Raw genomic sequence first — 13372 nt, forward strand, 5'->3', positions numbered from 1 at the left:
CAATGGCTTCTCTGAAGATGTAACAATGAACACATGTAATGGTAGTCTCACATTGCACAGTGATGATTATGGAACTCTCCATTGATCCATGTTCATTCTCTGCCACACACTGATAGTCTCCAGTATCCTTGGATGTAATGTGAGGAATCTCCAACCACAGCTCGTTGTTGGAACTTGTCCTGTTCATTGTGACATTAAGATGTCTCCATGTCAGTTTAGAAGCTGGGAAACTCTCGACAGAGCACATTATCATAGGGGAATTCCCCTCAGTTATATTGATGGATGAATCTTCAATCACAGTGAGATAAGTAATTGCAAGATTCCGCGGTGGGTCTGCAAATGGAGGAAAAGAAAATTGTGAGCAAACACATAGCAAGACTCCATATCCATCTCTCTGAATGCAATTTGTGGATTCCTCGTAACTATCTCTCTTTGGTAGTTGCTGTATTACGCTTCTGACAGATATTGCCTATGTAAACTGTCACACTGTAGCTTTCTCTTCCACCAATGAGGGAGCTTTCCATTCTGAAAGAAAGTTCCTTTCACATCCTCAATATTCTCAAAACCTTAGCGGCAATGAATTGGATTCGATCAATGGAATGTTGGGGGAAATGTTATGGCCCTAGAGCAGAGCACCAGGTTAGCATTTAGTGAGGGATCAGGAAATTTTCTTTTAAAGGAGACAATGTTTGAGAAGCCATAAACTTACAAAGAAAATAAAGTCACAGAATTTCAAAGTTTCAACAAATGAAACTTATCCAAAATTGGAATGGCAATAGAATCTATAACATATATCCAACTTAAATTCTAGGTTTGGAGCTCAAATTCTGTAAATGGCAGTGGGTACTTTTAAATATGACAAGAAACTTTTGTTCAGGGATATGGGCCAAAGGTAGGTTTATGGACTTCGTTCATTGATCAGCGATGATCTCAGTGAATGGCATAACAGGCTTGAGGGGCCAAATGGCCAACTGCAGTTGTTTGTTAGCACGCCACGCTGGTTGTTCTGTGCTGTGCAGATGTTTTGTTACCCTTCTAGGCAACGTCATCAGTGCAGCTTCTAGCCAGAGGGTTGGTGTGCTGCTTCCTTCCAGATTTATATGATCCTCTGGTGTAATGGTCTTGTCACTTCTGGTTCTATTGTTTTAGCGGTGGTCTATATATGGAGTCTATTGCTGTTGGTTAATGGAGTCCTGTGTTGAGAACCAGGCTATCAAATTTCCTTGTCTGGTGTTCGCTTGGCCCAGTATGATCACTTTGACCCAGTTGAACTGATGGCCTTCGTCTGTGGGTATTGACACATGAATATTGGTTGTGTCTTTTTACTACCAACTGGTGTTTGTGTAGTTTCCTACCTTTTTACTACCAACTGGTGTTTGTGTAGTTTCCTCCCTATTTATCCAATGCAATGTTTAGTGCACTCAGTGCATGGTACTCTATATCATATTGGTCTTGTTTACTGTTGGTATGGGGTTTTTAGTTTTTGATAACATTTGGTGTAATGTTGCTGTAGTCTGTGTGCACTCATGATCTTATGCGCTCTTAAGAGTCATTTCTGATACATTTTTGATGTAGGGTAGCATTGCTAGTGTCTTCTGTTGTACTGTGTCCTCTGAGCCTCATTTGTTTTGTAGGCATCTGCAGACAAATCTCCTTGGGTATCTGTTGTCAGTGAAAATTTTGTGTAGTTCATGTTCCATTCTCTGGGCCTCTGGGATGTTGCAGTGTGATGGAGCTCATTTCAGTAGTGTCTTGATGCAGCTCTGTTTGTGTATGGTGGGGTATTTGCTATTGAGGTTAAGGATTTGGTCCATGTGTGTGGCCTTCCTATCTACTCAGGTCGGGAATTCACTGTGAGTCAGTATCTCTACCATTATGTCTAAGAACAGGAGCAGTTTGTTGTTTTCTTCCTCTCTAGTGATATTTATGTTTGCGAAGATGTTGTTGACAAGTGTGTGTGTGTGTGTGTGTGTGTGTGTGTGTGTGTGTGTGTGTGTGTGTGTATATATACACTCACGTTCCACCATGATGGTTATAGAGCCCTCCACGGCTCCATGTTCATTCTCTGCTACACACTGATACTCTCCAGTCTCCCTGTATGTAGCGTGAGGAATCTCCAACCACAGCTCATTGTTGAAACTTGTTCTGTTCATCACGACATTAAGATATCTCCACGTCAGGTTAGAAGCTGGGAAGCTTTCGACAGAGCAGGTTATCACTGCAGAATTCCCCTCAATTATATTGATTGATAAATCTTGAATTACAGCACGGGATGTAATTGAGAGATTCCGTGGTGCATCTAGATGCAAAGGAAGAGAATATTATGAGAATATCAGTGCACAGCATAACTCCATATCTCTGTTCAGATCCTCATAACCTTCTGAGTGGAAGTTGCTGTATTACAGTTCTGATGGACGCTGCTGATGTAAACTTTCACAGTGTAGGTTCCTCCTCCCACCAATGAGGGCCCTCTCCTTTCTCAAAGAAAATGTACCTACCATATCCTCACAATATTTCCAAAGCCTTGGTAGTAGTGAATTGAATTTTAGCAATGGAATATTGAGGGATACATTATGATCCCACACCAGATCACCAGGTTACTATCCAGTGAGGAGCCAGAATGTTTTCTTTATAGGAGTCAAAGTTTGAGATCCCTGGTACCTTTGAAGGGATACATACAAAATACTTTGGATTTTTGCAAATGAAGTGTTATAATCCATGTTTAGAACAGTAACACAATGGACTATAATCTCATTTCCAATATTGCAATACAAATTAGGAGTGTGATGGAATACTCCCCATTTGCCCAGATAGGTGCAGCTTCAACAACACTTTCAAGAAACTTAATTCCTTCCAGGACAAACCATTCTATTTGATTGGCTCTGCATTCATGGGCTCCAGCTCTTGCCAGCACCAACATTCAGTGGCAGTACATTCTACCAGATGTACTTCAGAAATTCACTAAAGATCCTCAGACAGCATCTTCCAAACCCACAATCATTCCCTCAAGAAGGATAAGGGCAGCAGATACATGGGAAACACCAAGGCTCTCATCATTCTGACCTGGAAATATGTCACCATTCCTTCACTGCCGCTGGGTTAAAAGCTTGGAATTCCCTCCGTGAGGGCATTGTGGGTCAACTCACAGCAGCTAAACTGCAGCAGTTCAAGAAGGTGGCCCACCCCCACCTTCTGAAGGGCAACTAGGGACTGGCAATAAATGCTGGCACAGCCAGCGATGCCCAATTACTACAAATGAATTTTTAAAAATGAATATGAGGTAAATGTGTATTGTACTGACTGTGATCAATCGTGTCACAGAGCTCAGCAAATACCAAATGAGGTGAAAATAGATCCCACAGATTTCTCAGCAATACTGCCAGACATTGGTGGCCCTATGCATCACCTTTATGAGGGGATCCCACATGCTAGCCCTTACACCTTATAAAAAAATTATCCCTTCATCATTACTTTTGTAAAAATTAACATGGGCTTCCACTTACTGCATTATTGATGAAGGACAGCCCTCCCCTCAGCCCCTGATTTCACACAGAGTAAAAACCTTTTCCCCGAATACAAACTGTGAAAATTGGACAAACAGGAATATCACCTGATTCCTAATTGCACTGAGCTATAAAATAGTTCCTGGGACTTCATCCCAATTTCCAACCAGATGACATCAGTGCCCTTCATTATAGAGAATCATCGAGTCATACAGCATGGAAACAGACTCACTGGTCTAACACACCATGCCAACTACATGTCCTAAACTAGTCTCATTTACCTGCGTATGGCCCATATCCTGCTAAAATTTCCTATTCATGTACCCATCCAAATGTCTTTTAAATGTTGTAACTGTACCCACACTCAACCCTTCCTTTGACATTACATTCCATGTGCGTACCACTCTCTGAATGAAAAAGTTGCTCCGCAGATTCCATTTAAATCTTTCCCCTCTCAGCTTAAAAATGTGCTGCCTAGTTTTGAGCACCCCCACATGAGGGCAAAGACCTTTACTATTCTCTTTATTTATGCCCCCCATGATTTATAAACTCTAACAGGTCACCCCTCAACCTCCTACGCTCCAGTGAGAAAAGTCCCAGCCTGCTCAGCTTCCTCTTATAACTCAAGCCCTCTAGTCTCAGTCCTGGTAAATCTTTACTTCACTGTTTCCAATTTAATAATATCCTTCCAATGGCAGAATGACCAGAACTGAACAAAGTACTCCAAAAGTGATCTCTACAATGTCCTGTACAACCTGAACATGATGTCCCAACTCCGATACTCAATGGTCTGAGCAAGGAAAGCAAGCACAGTAAATGCCTCCTTAACCACCCTGCCCACCTGTGATGCCACTTTCAAATAACTATATACCTGAACCCCAAGGTCTTTCTGTTTGACAACAGTACCCAGGGCCCTTTCATTAAATGTAGGACCTAATGTGTTAGATCTGAATTCCATGTGCCTTCATCTTTGCTTTTGAGGAAAACCTTATCAACCACCTCCTGGAAGTCGATCTAACACCCTTTTCAATCCAGCTCATGCCTCCACTGCTTACACACCTGCTCATCTTTGCAGCCAGTTTTAAAATGGGGCCATGCTAAAAAGTACAAACATTTCAGAAAGCTGGTAAGGAAAAGCTAGGGAACTATTGACCAGTGAGTCTGACATTGGTGGTGGGCAAATTGTTGGAGGGGATCCTGAAGAACAGGACTTATGTGTGTTTGGAAAGGCAGGGACTGATGAGGGATAGTCAACATGGCTTTGTGTGAGAGAAATTGTGTCTCACTAACTTGTTTGTTTGAGTTTTTTAGAAGAAGTAATGAAGAGGATTGATGAGGGCAAAGTGGTGGAAGTGATCTGTCTGGATTTCGCAAGGTGTTCGCCAAGGTTCCTCATGGTAGACTGATTAGCAAGGTTAGATCGCTTGGAGCATAGGGAAAACTAGCTATTTGGGTACAAAGATAGAAGACAGGGTGGACCAGGTGGTGAGGGAGGGTTGCTGGGGGCCTGTGACCCGTGGTATCCCACAAGAATCAGTGCTACATGCACTGCTTTTTGTCATTTATATAAATGATGTGGATGTGAATGTGGGAGATATAGGTAGTAAATTTGCAGATAGCACTAAAATTTGAGGTGAAGCGGACAGCGAAGAAGGTTACCTCAGACTACTTTGGGATCTTGATCAGATGGGCTAATGGGCCGAGGAGTGGTAGATGGAGTTTAATTTAGACAAATGTGAGGTGCTGCATTTGGAAAGGCAAATCAGGACAGGACTTATACACTTAGTAGTAAGGTCCTGGGTAGTGTTGCTGAACACAGAGACCTTGGAGTGCAGGTTCCTAGTTCCTTGAAAATGGAGGTGCAGGGGGATAGGATAGTGAAGAAGTCGTTTGATATGCTTGCCTTTATTGGTTAGTTCATTGAATATAGGAGTTGGGAGGCCATGATACGGCTGTACTCAACAATGGTTTGGCCCCCTTTGAGTAATGCATGTAATTCAGGTCTCCCTGCTGTATGTAGGATGTGAAAAACTAGAAAGGGATCACAAAAAAATTATGTTACCAGGATTGGAGAGTTTAAGCTACAAGGAGTGGCTGAATAGGTTGGGGCTATTTTTCCGGGAGTGTTGGAGGCTGAGGGGTGACCTTTATTGAAATTTATATAATCATGAATGACATGGATAGGGTAAACAGGCAAATTCATTGCCGTAACTCCATCATCGCTATTGTCATCTCTCTACATGCTTATAACTGCACTTGGACGGAAACGCTGGGTCTTTTGTTGCAGAAAGAAACCCTGAGCTTCTGGGTTTTCTGTCATTTCAACACACTCTCTTGTTGCCTGGTCAACATCTTTCTGTCTTGGACTTGCTGTGGTATCCCAGTGAAGCTGTATGCAGGCTGGTACAACATTGCCTTATTTAATACTTGTACAGCCTAATGGACTCAACATTCAGTTGAACATTTTTCGGGTTTGAAGCACCTTTTCCCATGCTCTGACTTCAACTAGCCCTTGTTATAACATGCTGTGTTAACACAGCCCACTGTTTAGCCACTAATTGTCACCATCAGAGCCTATCCATTCTACTAGTTTGATTGTTTTCCATCCTTTCTTTGTCCAAATGTTGTCTCTAACTTTGGTCTTGGTCTCTCCCTATCAGATACACCATATCACCCTCCCACCACCCTATTGAATGCAAAAGAAACAACATTTTCCTGGCTACCATCAGATCTGAGGAAGGGTCACTGAATCCGAACAGTTAAGTCTGATTTCTCCCTACAGATGTTGCCAGACCTGCTGAGCCTTTCCAGCAAATTTTGTTTTTGTAACAATCCATAGAATTTGCATTCCAACCTCCCATGACAACTTTTAAAGTTTGAATTCAGTGAATGAAACTGGGAACAAAAGCAAGTAAATGTTTTCTTAAAAAAAAAGTGCTGTGAAATTGCTGTTGGTTTAAAAACACAACTAGTCGCTAATTTCTATAAACAAACAGAGCATACAAAGCCTGTCAATTCTGGCCAATACGTAGGTCTCTCGTCCACTTAACCACACTCTGCAGAGGTCCAGTAGGCCATTCAATTATATTAAAAAAAAGCATGAACCAGTTTGGCACTTTCACCACCAGACGACAAAGGAGAAGGCAGTAACCTATTGAGAAAAGTCGCCATGTTGACTGACCATAAATCTGCCAGTTACGCCCACAACCTGAGATGTTGTTTTACAAAAACAGCAATTGTGAAAATGGAATTTAATTTTTCAGCTCCCAGTAGCTCATTAAAATTTAGCCCTTATATATGATCTGAGGAGGGCAGTACAGTAACTGAATCCAATCCCAAATAATTAAAAAGAAACTCTCAGGATGTCAGGAAGCATTCAGTGGTATCAAAGTTTTTGATCAAACACTGAGCTCATGCTAACTTTTGCATTCTGAGGTTTTTAAAACCCAGCATAGCAGAATATTTAGCAGAACACATTTGCAAAGCAAATGTTATCAAAAGACATGGATCACATGTAGATAAATGGAGACAAGATAGAGATTTCAGTGAGCTGACTGAATTATTGACGGAAACACTCTGTTCAGTAATGTATTTTTGATAATATTTGCATGAAGACATACATCTAGGTATCTTAAATAGAAAAGCTCAGTTAAGAGACACACGCCACAGCCAACAAGTTTGAGAAGAATGCAAGACAACATACATAGATTGAAGAATGAATAATTAGGAGAAATTTGAGGACCAAGCGCAGGGCATGTAAGCCCTGGGGCCTATTTCACCTCTTAGTCAGATCACTGCAGTCTCTATCTTGTCTCCAGTTTTCTACATGTGATCCATGTTTTTGGATACGATTTTCAACCTAACAAAAAGCTATCTAGATATTCACTCCCCAGTGTTGGGAAAAGACATTCAAAATCTAAAATGAAAACTGAAAACCTTGAAATTCTTGATGGATCAAGCAGCATTTGTGGAGAAAGAAAGAGTTCATTGGCCACATTGTCCAAGAAGAGCTTGAAATCCTGCCACTGGAGTATAAAGCACTGCAGAGTGCAGAAAGTTGCTGTCAGGAGCGCGTTAAGTGGCTTTCACCAAGGCCTTGTTACTTTCTCAAAGCAGTGCGGCTCAGAACAATGATCCCGCATGGAGACAGCTCCTGGTTCTCTTGCTCTCTCCTCCCGTGCCAAACTAAGGGTCTGACCAGTTGAATCTTAAATAGTGTCTGACCCTTGAACCGATCTGAATGAGATATTTAAAACCTTGCAACAGTCCATACCTTTGGCTCTAGGCAGGACTGAATATTGCAAGCCCTGGAATTCATGTTCCCTGAATGTTGCAATTCTCATCGATTCCTGGGTTACACAATAACAACAATAAAAATAGTTTAACCACGAAGAAATCTATAATTTTCTGCACAGGGGATTGCTGTTTCAAAGCAGCATCTTGTCAGTCAACAGAGAACTGAAGCTCATACTGATGCTGCAGTGCAACAGCTGAGAGCAGGGCCATGTCACACATGTTTCTGCAGGGCTGTACTCGTGTGTTTATGTGTGTATATGGGAGAGATTTTTCAATAAAGAATCCCTACAGTGTGGAAACATGCCATCCGGCCCTTCAAGCCCATAACAGCCCTGTGAAGAGCATCACATATGCAGACTCATCCCAGGACACTTCGGGAAAACCTGCCAAAGCCAATCCACCGAACTTGCACATCTTGGCAAGTGGGAGGAAACTCCAATACCTGGAGGGAACCCATGCAGACATGGGGCAAATGTGCAAGCTCGACACAAATGGTGGCCTGAGGGTGGAATCAAATCAGGGTCATTGGTGGTGGGAGAAAGCAGTTCTAACCACTGATAGACTGTGCCACCCCTTAATGTTGAAGCCTGTGTACACTCACATTCCACATTGATGGTTATGGAGCTCTCCAATGCCCCATGTTCATTCTCTGCCACACACTGATAGTCTCCATTCTCTCTGTATGTAATGTGAGGAATCTGCAACCACAGCTCATTGTTGGAACTTGTTCTGTTCAATGTGTCATTAAGATGTCTCCAGATCAGGTGAGAAGCTGGGAAGCTCTCGACAGAGCAGATTATCTCTGCAGGATTCCCCTCAAATATATTGATCGATGAATCTTTAATCACAGCAAGGGAAGAAATTGAGAGATTCCGTGGTGAATCTAGAGACAAAGGAGGAGAATATTGTGAGCAAACACAGTGCACAGCAAGACTCCATAACCATATCTGTCACTCTGATAAGTGGATCTCCCCTAATCATCTGAGTGAAAGTTGCTGTATGATATTTCTGGTGGACACTTCCTCTGTAAACTAACACATTGTAGCTTACTCCTCCTACCAATGAGGGTGTTGTCTATTCTGAACGGAAGAAAATGTCTCTCACATAATCACAATATTCCTAAAACCTTGGTAGCAAAGAATTGGAATTGAGAAATGGAATATTGAGGAACATTGCAGACCAGATCACCAAATTCCCATCTGGTGAGGAATGATGAGGTTTTCTTCAAACAAGACAAGGTTTGAGATGCCACTTACTTACAAAGCAAATGCAGTCACATTCCATGGTGTTAACAAATGGAAAAAAGTTAGAATTGTAATACAATTGGCAACATATAGACAACTTCTATTACTTTTTCAAAATTAAAAGCGTGACTGTGATTCTTTACCTTGACAGAACTCCTTAAATACTAAATGAGGTAAAGATAGAATCCAAAGATGTCTCAGCACCATTCCCAGACATTAGTGACCCTGCTGAGCGTGAAATCTCATTTAAATCTCTTTTATAAGGGATAGCAATTCCTCACTATTTGCAATAGCAATTGATCAGATATGTGTTCCAAGCCATACACTGGATCTTGTATCACTGAAGATTGGTGGTGGAGGGTTGCTTTTAAGGCTGGAGGCCTGTGACCAGTGGTTTACCACAAGGAATGGCGCTGGTCCATTGCTTTTTATTAGTTATTTAGACTATTTGGACGTGAACATAGGAAATGTAGAACATAGAACAGCACAGTACAGCCCACAATGTTGCGCCAACCTATTATCCTACTAAGATCAAACTGCCCTGCATACTGTACATTTTACTACCCTCCATGTGCCTTTCAAAGAGTCACTTATGTATCTGACTCCACTACCACTGCCCGCAGTGCATTCCACATGCCCACTACTTTCTGTGTGAAGAACCTACCTCTGATATCCCCCCATACCTTCCTCCAATCACCTTAAAATTATTCCTGGGAAAAAAGTACTGTCTACCCATTCTACCTATGCCTCTCATCACCTTGTCCACCTCAATCAAGTGACCTCATCCATCTTCACTCCAATGGAAAAAGCCCTAACTCCCTCAAACTTTCCTCATGTGAGCTACCCTCCAGTCCAGGAAGCATCCTGATAAATCTCCTCTGCATGCTCTCTGAAGCTTCCACATCTCTCCTATAATGAGGTGACCACAACTGAACACAATATTCCAAGTGTGGTCTAACCAGAGTTTTATAGAGCTGCAGCATAACCTTGTGGCTCTTAAACTCAAGCCTGCTATCAATGAAAGGCAACACACCGTACACCTTCTTGTTAACCCTATCAACTTGGGTAGCAACTTTGAGGGATCAATGGATGTGGACCCCAAGATCCCTCTGTTCTTCCACACTGCCAAGAATCTTGCCATTAACCCTGTATTCTGCATTCAAATTTGACCTTCCAAAATGAATCACTTCACACTTTTCACTTCAGAGTGAAATGTAGGGTATGGTTGACATCCATCTGTCACTTCTTTGCCCAGCTCGACATACAGTCAATGCCCTGTTGCAATCTCCAACAGCCCTCCACGCAGTTCACAACTCCACCAACATTTATGTCATCAGCAAACCTACTAATCCACCTTTTCACCCTTAATCCAAGTCATTCATAAAGATCACAAAGAGCAGAGTTCCCAGAACAGATCCCTGCGGAACACCATTGGTCACCGAGTTCCACACTGGATACTATCCATCCTACCACCCTCTTTTTTCTATTGGATAGTCAGTTTTGTATCCAGACAGCCAAATTTCCCTGAATCCCATGCCTCCTTACTTTCTAAATGAGCCTACCATGTGGAATCTTTTAAAATGCCTTTCTAAAATCCATGTACACCATCTCCACTGTTCTGCCTTCATTCAAATGTTTTGTCACATCCTCAAAGAATTCAATAAGGCTTGTGAGGCATGACCTGCCCATCACAAAGCCATGCTGACTATTTCTAATCAAACTGTGCTTTTCCAAATAATTATCAACACTAGCTCTCAGAATCCTCTCAAATAATTTGCCCACCACAGAAGTAAGACTGACCAGTCTTCAATGCTCAGGATTATTCCTATTCCCTTAGTTTGCAGGTGACACTAAAATTGGAGGTATAGTGGACAGCAGAGAAGTTTAACTCAAAATACAACGTAATTATGATCAGATGGCCCAGTAGCAGTTGAAATTCAATTTAGACAAATGTGAGGTAAAGGCAAATCAGTGCAGGACTCATACACTTAATGGTAAGATCCTGATAGGAGTTGGTGAACAAAGAGACCTTGGAGTGCAGGTTCATGGTTATTTGAATGTGGAGTTGCATGTAGATAGGTTAGCAAATAAGGCATTTGGCATGCTTGCCTTTATTGGTCAGTGCACTGAGTATAGTAGCTGGGAAGTCATATGCAGCTTTATATGGCATTGATTTTGGACTAACGTGTCCAATTCTGGCCTCCCTCCTATCAGAAGGATGTTGTGAAGCTAGAAAAGGTTGAGAAAGGTTTGTGAGAAAGTTGCTAGCTGCAGAGGCTGGGGCTATTTTCCTTGGAGTATTGGAGGCTGAGGGATGACCCTATAGACATTGACAAGTCATGAGGAGCATGAATAGAACAAATGGACCTTTTTTTTTCCATGGGATGGGTGAGTTCAAAACTAGAGGACATAAGTTTACTGTAAGAATGGAAAGATATAAAAGGGACTTAAGGGGATTCTTTTTCACGCAGTGGGATGGTGTCTGGTATGAACTGCCAGAGGAAGTGGTGGACGTGGGTATAATTACAAATTTATATGGCATCTAAATGGGTATATGAACAGGAAAGGTTTAGATGGATATGAGCCAAATGCTGGCAAATGGGATGAGATTTACATAGGATATCTGCTTGGTATGGATGGGTTGGATTGAAGGGTCTGTTTCCATGCTGTATATCTCTATGACTTTAATTTTCATGCTATACTGGACAATGCTAGAGAGGAGTGGCTAAAGGTTTTTAAATTTGGAAAAACATGCATTCTTGCTTAAATAGTATTCAATGGTTGGGTTAATACTAAGGTGAAACAGCTCAACTACAATATATGATAACAAAGTGTAGAGCTGGATAAACACAGCAGGCCAAGCAGCATCAGAGGAGCAGGACGGCTGATGTTTCGGGTCTAGGCTAGGCCTGAAACATCACCCTTCCTGCTTCTCTGATGCTGCTTCGCCTGCTGTGCTCATCCAGCTCTACACCTTGTTATCTCAGATTCTCCAGCATCTGCAGTTCCTACTATCTCTCAAATAAAATGTATTTTGTATAATAGAACTCCAAATGACCTGTTAATCATCCATGTAGCAGTCCTCAACACTAAGTCATGTCATTTTGTACTTGGAACACATGGTGCCTGTCTTATTATTCACTGTGGTAACTGCACCATTGCTAATGTCATCTCTTTGCACACTTTTAACTGCCTTTAGCCAGAGGCACAGGGTTGTTTATGTAGACAGAAACTCTGAACTTCTTATTACCTGCCACTTCAACACATTACTGAATTCCCTCATCATCATCTGTCTTGGACATGGTCTGGTACTCCAGCGAAGCTCAGCCCAAGGTAGAGCAAAAGGGCCATAATTTTCTGCACAGGATTTCTAGTCTTCTGGACTCAATGTTGAGTTCAACAATTTACGACTTCAGGCACTTTCTCCCCCGTGTTGATCCAACCCCTTCACACCAGGCCTTGTCATCACATGGTCCGCTATTACACACAACCCAGTGTGAACCACTAATTGTCTGAATTACCTATTCATTCTCCTTGTCTGATTGTTGTCCACACTTTTGTCTGTCCAACTGTTCATCTCTACCTTTGGGATCTATCTCCACTGATTGGTTACACCTGATCATCCTCTCAACACCCTGTCCCATGTAAAAGAAACAACCTTTCCCCAGTTACCATCAGTTCTGAGGAAGGGTCACTGAACCCATGACAAATTTAAAAGTTTGAATTCAGTTAATGAAATTTGAAATTTAAAAAATGGAAATTTTTTCAAAAAAGTGCTGTGCAATTTATATTGTTTTAAAAGTTAAACTAGTCACTAATTTCTATTAACAAACAAAGCCTGTCCATTCTGGCCAATGTGGGGGTCTCTAGTCCACTTAGCTTCACTCTGCAGAGGCCCAGGAGGCCATTCAATTATACAAAAAATAGCATGGATCAGATTGGCACTTTCACCACACAGACTACAATGGAGAAGGCAGTAACCTACTGAGAAAAGTCACCATATGGGCTGACCATAAATCTGCCAGTTTTACCCAGATCCTGAGATGTTTGAGAAGACTTTGTTTGAGGAGAAATTTGAGGATCAAGAGTAGGCTATGTAACCCCTGGAGCCTATTTCACCACTTAGATCACTGCAATCTCGATCTGATCTACATTTTTCCAAAAGTGACCCATGTCTTTTGATAATATTTCTTACCTAACAAAATGCTATCCAGATATTCAGATGTTGGGAAAAAAGTTCAAAACCTAAAATGAAAACTGAAAAATTTTGAAATTCTTGACAGATCAAATAGCATTTGTGGAGAAAGAAAGAGTTCATTGACCGAATTT

General features: G+C 41.7%; 1 protein-coding gene across 1 annotated transcript in view; it reads right to left on the reverse strand.

Annotated features, from left to right (window-relative positions):
- Positions 1-13372, reverse strand: part of LOC125448471 (hemicentin-1-like) — a 72351-nt gene that overhangs the window by 12897 nt on the left and 46082 nt on the right. Inside the window, exons 10-14 of the mRNA XM_059641294.1 lie at positions 8401-8682; positions 8148-8241; positions 7440-7543; positions 2018-2299; positions 52-333 (exon numbers count right to left, since the gene is read on the reverse strand). Of these exons, the coding sequence (XP_059497277.1) occupies positions 52-333; positions 2018-2299; positions 7440-7543; positions 8148-8241; positions 8401-8682 (1044 nt within the window). The remainder of the gene's footprint in view (positions 1-51; positions 334-2017; positions 2300-7439; positions 7544-8147; positions 8242-8400; positions 8683-13372) is intronic.

The sequence above is a fragment of the Stegostoma tigrinum genome, chromosome 41 (genome assembly GCF_030684315.1).
Source record: "Stegostoma tigrinum isolate sSteTig4 chromosome 41, sSteTig4.hap1, whole genome shotgun sequence".
In the NCBI taxonomy this organism is placed as follows: domain Eukaryota; kingdom Metazoa; phylum Chordata; class Chondrichthyes; order Orectolobiformes; family Stegostomatidae; genus Stegostoma; species Stegostoma tigrinum.